Source organism: Molothrus ater, chromosome 2 (assembly GCF_012460135.2).
Source record: "Molothrus ater isolate BHLD 08-10-18 breed brown headed cowbird chromosome 2, BPBGC_Mater_1.1, whole genome shotgun sequence".
NCBI classification, from domain to species: domain Eukaryota; kingdom Metazoa; phylum Chordata; class Aves; order Passeriformes; family Icteridae; genus Molothrus; species Molothrus ater.
In genome coordinates this window covers 88,988,016-88,997,892 of record NC_050479.2, presented here as the reverse complement: position 1 = coordinate 88,997,892, position 9,877 = coordinate 88,988,016, and the positions used below count along the sequence as shown (strand labels likewise).

The 9,877-nt window shown below is 52.2% G+C and overlaps 1 protein-coding gene across 1 annotated transcript; it reads left to right on the top strand.

Moving 5' to 3' along the window:
- The first annotated feature begins 4,101 nt into the window (after positions 1 to 4,101).
- On the top strand, positions 4,102 to 9,529 carry LAG3 (lymphocyte activating 3). Its single transcript, XM_036404346.1, has 8 exons — positions 4,102 to 4,168; positions 4,393 to 4,564; positions 4,760 to 4,986; positions 5,253 to 5,510; positions 5,682 to 5,975; positions 6,299 to 6,589; positions 6,858 to 6,973; positions 9,422 to 9,529. Exons 1-8 carry the CDS (start codon positions 4,114 to 4,116, stop codon positions 9,527 to 9,529), a joined length of 1,521 nt encoding a protein of 506 aa, XP_036260239.1. The 5' UTR covers positions 4,102 to 4,113.
- The last annotated feature ends 348 nt before the right edge of the window (positions 9,530 to 9,877 follow it).

Here is a 9,877-nt window from a genome sequence, read left to right as displayed (position 1 = left end):
AATAATTTACTGCTTCCAGGCATCACAGAGGGACAGAAAAAAGACTGGAGCAGCCACTTCCTCCCTCAAAAAAGGAAGTTTGTGCCCACCCTCAAGTTAATTTCATACACAGAACGCATCTCGGGTTGGTGCCGGGGTGGAAACCACCGTGGCTCTCTGTGTGGATAGAGTGGCTTGCATCCCTCTACCCCAGGGGTGCTATTTCAGTGCCCCTCTACCCCAGGGGTGCTATTTTGATGTGTTTCCACACTCTGCATTTCACACAAAGCCTGCAAAGACATGGGCACTGCAAAGATGTGGGCACTGCCTCTTTCTGTTTCAGTGTCCTGCTGCCTGGCCCCGCTGCAGCAGGGTGGTGGCTTGGGGACCACTGCATCTGTCCCGAGTGCCCAGAGAGGGGCAGCTCCACTCCTTCCCCTCTGCAGCTGACCTCAGATGTCTTTTGGCCCCCTAAGCTTCCCAGGCAGTGCCAGAAGTCTTGCAGTTAATCCCAGCCTGATCCCTGGAACCCTGCTGCCTGTGCAGGCGCCTGTTGAGTACCAACCTGCCCGGCAGCTCTTGCTCACACCACGTCCCTGCCAGACTTTCCCTTCTGTTTCCCCAGGTGTGGCTGCTTTCTGTTTACAGTCCCTTGCCATGGAGTTATTAGTTATCTCTTATTAGTAAGTAACTTGTTTTTGCTTGCTGTGTTTGCTTTTGCACTGGGCAAACAGCAGTCAGGATGTTTTACACAAGCTCCTTCTGCAGGGTGCTCTATCTCAGGAACACCCAGGCCAGCTGATAACCCAGGCTACAAGCCACGGCGTGGCTCCTTAGATCAGCTATAGCGTGCAAATAAATTCTGCAGCACCTCACAAAGTCAGCATAAAGCAGAAGATTGTGACCAGCTTCACACTTGATGCTGCAAGGACCAAAAGGAGAAGGTGAAATGTCTCAGAGGAAAATATGGTACCACAGCAATCTGGAAACACAACCAAAAATTCCTTCAGCGACACTAACTCGATGATACTGCAGAACAGTGTTTTCTACTCCTATTTTTCTTGGTCAGGGTAGTTTGCACCTGTGAGACATGCCAAGACAGACAAGAAAAGCCATGTATTAAGGTTGTGCACAAGGTGTCTGCTCGGTGGAATTCAGGACATCCCTCTGGCTGTCCTGGATTGCCAGGACCCCTGCCAGGGGGCTCAGAGACCCTGGCACAGAGTCCAAGATGCCTGTGACTTTGATTATGACCCATGGAGCAAATTACCAACCTTATATGAAGATCTGCAAGCCATGAAAGTATAAGTAGAATAATAATTAGTTTGTCACGGGGTGAAAAATAGATTTTTGGGGGTTCTTAGAATGGAGGTTCAGGGGGCAAGATGGAGGAATCTGGGAGTGTCCAGCCTTTCTCCTTCTTCTTGGCTTCCATCTTCTGCTGTGATGTTGGCACTTTTAGATTGGTTTAGAGTAGAAGCTCACTGTCTAGCATGGGTGATAGGTATTGGAAAGTAATTGTAAATAGTGTACATGTAGTTTTTAGTATAAAAAGATAGCACTGCCCTGGGGCAGGCAGAGTGCCTTTTGTCTGTCCTGCTGAGCAGACCTCGGCAGGTCAGGAGAAAGAATTTTATAGATAAGATACAATAAACAACCTTGAGAATGAGAAATGAAGAGTTCTGACTCTGACTGCCAGGCTGGGAAAAGAGACTTTCTAACCCATCTCAGGGTCACTCTGACCAGCTAAAACTCCAAGATCTGCTCTGGGCGCACCTGGCTGGAGCTCCTAACACCTGGCACTGCTCCTAAAGGAGCATTTGGTGCGCTGGGCTCCCGTCCCCCTGCTCCTGGCACTCCTTTGTAGCCTGCCTGTCATTTCCCATGGCTCTGCAGAGTCCCACAGGTGCCTGGCAGCCTCTCTGCCCAGGGGACCCCCACGGGCACTTCTGGGAAGAGGTTCCCATGCTGATGTTCCTCCGGTCACTGTTATCTCTGCGCCGGGGTCCTGTTCTGGGAGATGACGAAAATGCCACTCGAGGAGTCAGCATTTAAAGTGGGTCGTTAGGCAGAAACGTCACCGTGTGTCTGCTAAAGATAGCCTGGTGCTGAGTAAAAAAGTGCCTCCAAAACCTTCATTTCACAACGTGCTCACTCAGCACAATGAGCCACAGATGTCCCCCCAGTGCCAGGCAATGCCCATCATTTTCCAGGGCTGTCCATCAGTCCCTTGGGACCACCTCTCAGGATGGAAGCACATCCTCTCCTTTGCTGGTCCTTACAAGAGACAAGCTTTTCCCAGAGTATAGATTTCACTAAGGATGGTCTGGGGGGCGAGAGTGGGACAGTGCTAGGGTGCCAAGGCTATGAGTGCAGGGAGGGCTGAAGTGAAGGGGAGAGCAGTGAGCTTGGTGTGTCCCCTGAAAAAAAACAGGAGAAGGGGAGCAGAGGCTGCTGGACTGTGGAGCCCTACGTGTCTCCCCACCACAGTTCAGCTCCCCCCTGCCCCCCCTCTCAATTTCTCTCTCTCTCTCTCGTCTGCACCCACACACTCACACCATTCTTGCACTGCTGATTCAAGGGAAAGAGAACTTGATGTTTTCTGCCTGAACTGGTCACCACAAACTGTTTTTCTTGAACAGGAGGAAAAAACACCTCCTGACAACTGTCACAAGTTCTCCCCCATCTTCACTTGTCTCCTCTTCTCTCATGCAATCCCCTGGGCAGTGTCACACAAGAGGGCATGAAGGGCCACTGCAGAGCTGCCCTCAGGGCCATGGAGGCACACAAGGCCACACCTGAACACCAGTCCCACTACTCAGGAGGCTCAGGAGCCACGTGGGATGAAAGACCTGAGAGCTGTCCCTACAACAGAGCTCTGCTGAGGGGAAGCAAAGCACTGGCTCTCTTTTATCCTCCACCTCCACCACACAGCTGAGGAAAACCAGAAAGCAAATAAGAATTCCTTCTACAGTCAAGAGCAGCCACTATGAGTCACCTCCCTTCCCTCAGCTTCAGAAAAAGCCCAAGCCCTTGGTGGATGAGCCACCGAGGGACTTGGCTGTCTGACACTCATCACAAAGGGCTGATAATCTGAAAGAGTCAGAGCCAGTGGGTAGCTGGAAACTGTGAACCACAACAATGGGGGTTCTCTGAGGCAAAAAGGGGGCCCAGGATGAGGCACGTGGATGGAAATGTATTGGCCTGTGCAAAGGTCAGCAGCTGCGTCGGGGCCAGGATGAGCCCCCTCAGCATATGAGCTCGAGTGGGTTTCCCCCAAAGCTGCTGGAGCAAGAAGCTTCCTTCCTCACACTCCTCAGAGTGCCACAGCATGCAGCTCATCTTTTCAGTGCTTATTTTTTCCCTCTGGATGCTCCCCTCTGTCTCCTTGGACCACCTCAGGTGTGTCCCATGCTATCCCTGGACTCTAGATTGATGGGTCACATATATCCTTGTTGGAGCTTAGAATGGAGCATTAGCCTTTCCTCATGCTGCCTGTGAACTGACCAATGAGAAAAAGCCAAGAAGTCAGCACATTGGAAAGATTAAAGAAGGAGGAAAAAAATTTTATAATAATAAGAAAACCAACAAAAGAAAGAACAGCAGTAAAAAAGACGACCATGTTCTCAAAAGCCCTGAAAGAATTAAGAGAGAATCTGTAAGAGACGGGAAGATCAAACCAAAAAAGGCAAGAGATGAAAGAAAAACATGAAGGGTACTTGCTGGGAAGTGTCTTCTACACTTTTTCCACTGGCTATATAGAAGCGAAACGTGTAAGAAAAACAACAGCGACCCAAAGAATTTCCACTAAAAGATGCTTAGAGCAGTGTCTCTGGTCCCTCCCTCTCTGCCCTCACGTGCCCCGGGCTCCTGCTGCTTTCTTGGTCGTGACGCATCCTCTCAGTGATACGAGGAAACTCGCTGCCCACCTGCACTATAAAGGCATTGAGGGAAATGCTTTGATCAGAGGGGGAGAGAGAGCATGAGAGCAAGCACATCCCACTGACCCCTATGCTCACCCACCCTTTCTGACAACCTTCTTTGCCCATGCCTCATCTTTGCTGATTTCTTCAAGCTTTGGACCTCCTTAAGCACAGAGCTGAGTGAGAAGCAGCCCCTCTCCTGGATGCCACCATGAGGCTGGTGTCCCTGCTGCTGTTCCTCATCTTCACTCTGCTGCCTTTCACTGGTAAGAGGGGCTGAAAATATTGGGGAGGGCAGAGTAGCTCAGAAATCTGAGTGTTACTTGATCTCTGCAAAGGCTGGAAGGGAAAATTTCTGCCCTTCCAACTCCACAGAAGGTGGCCAGATATCATGCTGTATCCTAACCCAGCCTGGAAAAGATGGCATCCCCACCCCAGAGTGGGATAATACTGAATCCCACTCTCTGCTCAACTCTCCATCTTGTTACAGCTGGCCACATCCTACCAGGATTATCGGAGGGGAGAAGCAGGGAGCAGAAAGTGTGGGTCAGAGAGGGGAGTTCAGCTGTGCTGCCCTGCCACTTGAGCCCCAGAAAGACAAGGGAGAGCTCAAAGCAGCTGCCTGACAAGATATCTGTGCTGTGGAAGAGGCATGGGGGAAGGTATGCCAGGGCCACAAGAGACACGAGGTCCTTCTGGGGGAATGGGGGGGCTGGAGGCTCTTTGAGCCCCTTTTCTCCTTTCCCATATTCCCTCCTTGCCCATATTCCTTCCTTCCCCATATTCCCTTCTACCTGCCCCCTCCCTTGATCTCATGTTTGCCTCTGGCATGAGCTGCTCCCTTGTCCTGCTTGCAGCGTGCACCAGGAGCCCCACGTGGTGCTGGAGGTTGGCTACTCGGGCCTGCAGAAGACAGCCCAGCGCATGAAGCCCCGGGTGTCGCTCCAGGACTCCGCCTTACGCAATGGCAACTTCTCCCTGCGGATTGTCCCCGTCCGCAGCGAGGACGTGGGGCTCTACGAGGCACAGGTGAAATACAGGACAGAGGTGCACAGCTGCCGCGTGGAGCTGGGGGTGATCACAGGTAGGAGAGGATGGAAAACCCGGGGAACGGTGATTTTAGGGCAGGGGAGGTTGTAAAAGTGGATAGGGTGGGGATGCTGTGTTTGGCAGGGCCGTGTTTGGCACAGGCAGCACCCTCTGGAAAGTGCAGTTTGGTGCTGTCTGCCCTCAGCTCTGCAGGGAGAGCTGCCAAAGGGATAAAGTTAGGGCAGCACAGACACAAAGGGCTACTTTGGTGGCTCCCCTACGACCTTAGCTCACCCCCAACCCAAACCCTTCTTTTTGCAGTGACCCTCAATCCACCCAACCCTGTGATAGAAAGTGAACTGCTCTTGATGAGCTGCAACTCCAGCCACCAGGCCAGCCTTGTGGAGACATGCTGGTTCCATGAGGAGCACCTGGGCCCCATCTCCAGGACCTTCTGCTCCTTGTCTGGGACTCTCTCCATCCTCCATCCAGCCATGAGCGATGCGGGCTCCTGGCGCTGCCAGCTTCGGTACTCTGATAAAGAGATCATTTCTGCCACCTTCAACCTGCAAATTCTAGGTGAGCTCAGCCTGTGTGTTGATACCCCAGAATCCCTAACCTGATCCCTTTGATGTGACTGACTAACACCCATGGCCCCAGCTCCCACCTTTCCTCACTTCCCAGGTTAGTCACCTCCCTGAGGAGCTCTTTCCAGGCACCACCCCACATTGCCTTCTTTCCCTGGCTCAGGTTTTGATGGCCCAACCAACCCTGTGGTCTATGCAGCAGCTGGCTCTGCAGCTGATCTACCGTGCAGTCTGAGCTACCTTCCCAGGGCCTTTGGGATGAGGGTGGTGGCAGCCCACTGGAGCCATCTTGCAGGAGGACATTTGGAAGACAGGGGCATCTCCCAGAACCTGAGCAGCAGAAGCTTCCCCCTGCATCTCCCCGTGGTGGGGCCGGGCGATGCAGGGCAGTACCGCTGCGCTGTCTCGGTGGGACACGGGACAATCAGCAGGGACGTGACCTTGGCCGTGCTTACAGGTGAGAGGAGAGACTGGGGTCCCTCACTGCAGACAAACATCCCCACATGTCTGTGCAATGAGCATGGGTAGCTCCTGGTCATGGGTTCCCACCCTGGGGGCAGGAAGCAAGATTTCTGTTCAGGGCACTGCACTGCATTGGACTCTGCTGGAATGGGGGGCTTTCCTGGGTGACTTGATTATTCCTCTTAAGAATGAGAAAGACAAAGAAAATCATTTAGAGGAAGTAATAAAGAAAAGATGTAATAGCAGAAGAATGGACGAGGAAGAGATGTGGACATGCCTGTAGGCTTTCCTGAGGTTGCTTTTTTCCCTTTGCCACAGTGACTCCGAGCATCCAAGGACCAGTTTCTGAGGGGAATCGTTTGCTGCTCATCTGCAGCCTCATGCACTCCCAGGGACATGAGCGTTTCCAGTGGACACACCTTGACTCAGCCCCCACTAAGAGCAAGCTGGCTGTGGCTACTCCGCGTGGCTTGGAGGGCCACAGCTCCCGGATGGGACCGACCTTGGAAATACCCCAAGTGTCACAAAAGGACATGGGCACCTGGGAATGCAGCGTGTATGGCCCAGAAGGCAGACTGGGAGCAGTGGAGTATGACCTGCAGATCACAGGTACTGTCCCCCATGGCTCTGCAAACAACCTCTTCTTCTCCTCACCCTGCTTAGCTCTCTGCTGCCCTTTCCTCTCTCAACCTCATCCTGTCCTTCTCCCCTTGGACCACTTGGATCCCATCTTCTTATCTTTCACCAGTTCTTCATGCTGCTCCTTCCAGTTCCCCACCTACCTCTTTCATATTTTGCCTGTTGCTGTGCAGTCCCACCCCTTCCTTGGTGCAAAATCAACCATCCCTTCCTTCCTGACTGTGATTCCTCCTCACAGGTGCCCAGGTCTCCAGCGCTCCCTCCATCTTTAGTGGGCAGATTACATTTGGGCTCACACTCACCCTCCTCTTCCTGCTTGCCGTATGTGTTGTGGCTCTGACCCTACAAAAAAGGGTAAGTGTCCATCACCCCACTTCTGTTATCTCTCCTGTACATCCACCCTTATTTGACCTTCCCTAGATTACTCCAGAGACAGCAGTGAAAGGTTCTGGGGACACAGTGGCCAGAGATGTGGGGCTGGAGGAGCCTGCTGATGGTTCATGGACACACTGGGAAAGCTGTGGCATTGGCACATTGTACCTGGGCATTGGCAGGTTTGGCTAACCACAGCATTCCTTAGGGGCAGCTCAGACACCTCAGAGAAGGAAGAAAACCTCCTAAGCTTTGAAAAGCCTCATGTTTATTCCCCCAGAGATCAAGCCATGCTGTAGTAGAGGAGGGTCAGTTGCCAGGCTTTTGTAGATGTCCTCTCTCTCATTCCTTAGCTGGATGCCTTAATGTAACCATCTCCTGTTCTGTACCAATGCCTGCTGGTGCCCAGACACAGGTATTGATGCAGGGCTGCTGTTTCTGGCTCAGCCCTCACACCTCAGCTCTCAGCTTCCTGCAACTTAATGCCCTTCATTTGCTCAGCTTCTTCCAGTATCTTGTCCTCTGAAAACTCTGCCTTGTACCTTCCCTCTATGATCCCCCAAGACCAGACCAGGACTAATCCCTCCCCAGCACGTCACTGGAAAAAACTGTGCAAACAAGTCAGACTGTTTCTCTGAAGTTTTCATATTATTGCTCTGCAAATTAATAACGTGGCAAAATCATCCTTCAGGGTTTCCTTTTGCAGACAAGGGAGTAGCTAATGCAGCTGCCTCCTACTTAGCCTCGTGGAAAGGGCCCATGATGACAATTCTGGTGGGGAAGGGGCCGGGCGATGAGAGTGAGATGAGTTTGGAAGAGCTTACCCTGGTGAAAGAGCTGGGAGCCTTGAAACTGCCTCGAGCTGAACATGAGGGATGTGACAAAATTGATGAAAAGTCTTAGCAAGTCCCAGTGGCTGGAGACTGAAGGCAGGCAGCATCACAAAAGAAGCAAGATGGAAATTTTAAAGAAACCACTGTGGGTAGTGCAAGAGCAGCTCGTGACAGGTTCTTTGTCATCCATCCTTAATCAGCACTGATGGTAAAGGATAATATGAGGCAGAAATTTACACTTTCTGTGAGACTCTCTAAAGTGTGCAAGTCCAGGGCAAGGTGATCAGAACCAACCTTTCTGGCCCAAAACCTTGGACTGGAATCCCTTGACAGTGCACCTGTAAAGCCTCAGCTAGCAGGAAATGGGTGTCTAGCTGTTTGCTTAAACAGCTCCCATCCCACCAGGATATTCAGCGCCCCAAAGCATTTGCATCTGCCCCCATGGCCCTGCTGTGCTGAGCAAGCCAGGCTCCCGTGTGGCAGCAGAGCTCCTCTATCCATGGGTGTTCCTCAGCCAGCTCTGGATGGCCCTGCTTTAGCAGGACTGGATCATCTCCAAAGGTCCTTCTGACCCCAGCCACCCTTTGGTTCTGTGATTCACACCCTTCCCTGCACAGGCTCCCCGCCGGGCTCACCCTCCCTCAGAGGGCAGATGAGGTGGTGCCTGGAGCAGAGATATCAGCTCTTCTCTGGTTCTCTCTCTCTCTCTGCTGGCATCCTCTGAGACTGCATTTGCTGTTCCTGCCCTGGTTGGAAACTGGATGCTCCCCGAGGTGTATTGTGCACACCCGATGGGCTGTTGCCCACACATTAGGAATTCCCATTCCAATCCCCTGATCCTATCAATGTCTGATCAGTACTGTTGCATTTCATTGATCCTGTCACAGGTTAGTGCTGCCTTCTCCTAAAATATCTGTCTTGCATGATATTCTCATCCTCTTTCTTCCAAATGAGGCTCCTCAACTTTATCAGCTGCCTAACTCATTAGCACTTTCACACTCCCTGTGCCAATAATGACTGGTCTTTGAAGACTTGTGCTTTTCATTTCCCTTCAGTCTGGCAGAAACCTGTCAGCAAACCCCAGTCCCTTCCTCTTAGCTGAGATCACACCTACCATGCCATTCTCTAACTAATCTCATCCTTCTTGCTGTACTGGTGTAACCCTATACAGCTATCAGGAGCCCTGAGATCGACCTCTTTTTCACTTGTGATAGTGGTTCTCTCTCTGATTTGTTCTTATCTCATTTTGCACAAGCCTTCATGCCTTTATTACCTCTCCAAAAAGGTGTTGTACAATCTGAGATACATCAAACCTGACAGTGGCCTGACCATTGCCCAGATCAGTGATTGCTCTCCCTTAGCCAGGTCCTGTCTTTGTTATTCCTTATGCCCATCACACCACAGAGGATTGTGCTGAGCCAGCCTTCCCCAGAAGGAATTGCATGTCTCAGAGAGTGTCTCCTTCCCTGGCCCTGGCAGGGAATGGGAGCCTTCTGGTTGCAAGCAGTAGGATTGTCTTCCATGGCAGGGAGAAGCCCAGACCTGCGCCATTCAGTCTCTCTCCCATGTCTGATGTAGCCTCTTGCTTCCCTTTCAGGCACAGGCTCCTGCCTTCCCAGCACTGGAAGGGATGTTTGCAGCCAGTGTGCCATGGAAGCCCATGGAGGAAAAGCAGAAAGGGAAGATCCAGCAAACGGAGTGCTGATGGACGCAGGGCATCGGGGCCGGTCTGCATGGCAGGGTGAAACTCTGTGTGCCACACACAGAGAGAGAGAGAGAGAGATGGGCACCGTGCAGACCCCTCTCTGCAGGAGGGGCTAGGGATGGCATGAGCAATGCTGGGGACCTTGGGAGCTCTGAACCTGCAGAGGGGCTGGAAGCTGCAGCCAGGGCGAGGCAGACTCACCACTGCAGTCAGGTGGCCAGCAGCAGAGATGCTTGGGAGCTGTTGGGAGTATTTGAGCCAGCAGCTACTGCCTGCTTCAGTGCCACATGTCTGTCCCACTCTGCCCCTCCTTCATGGCCTCTCTCTCAGGCTTTCTCTGGTGGAACA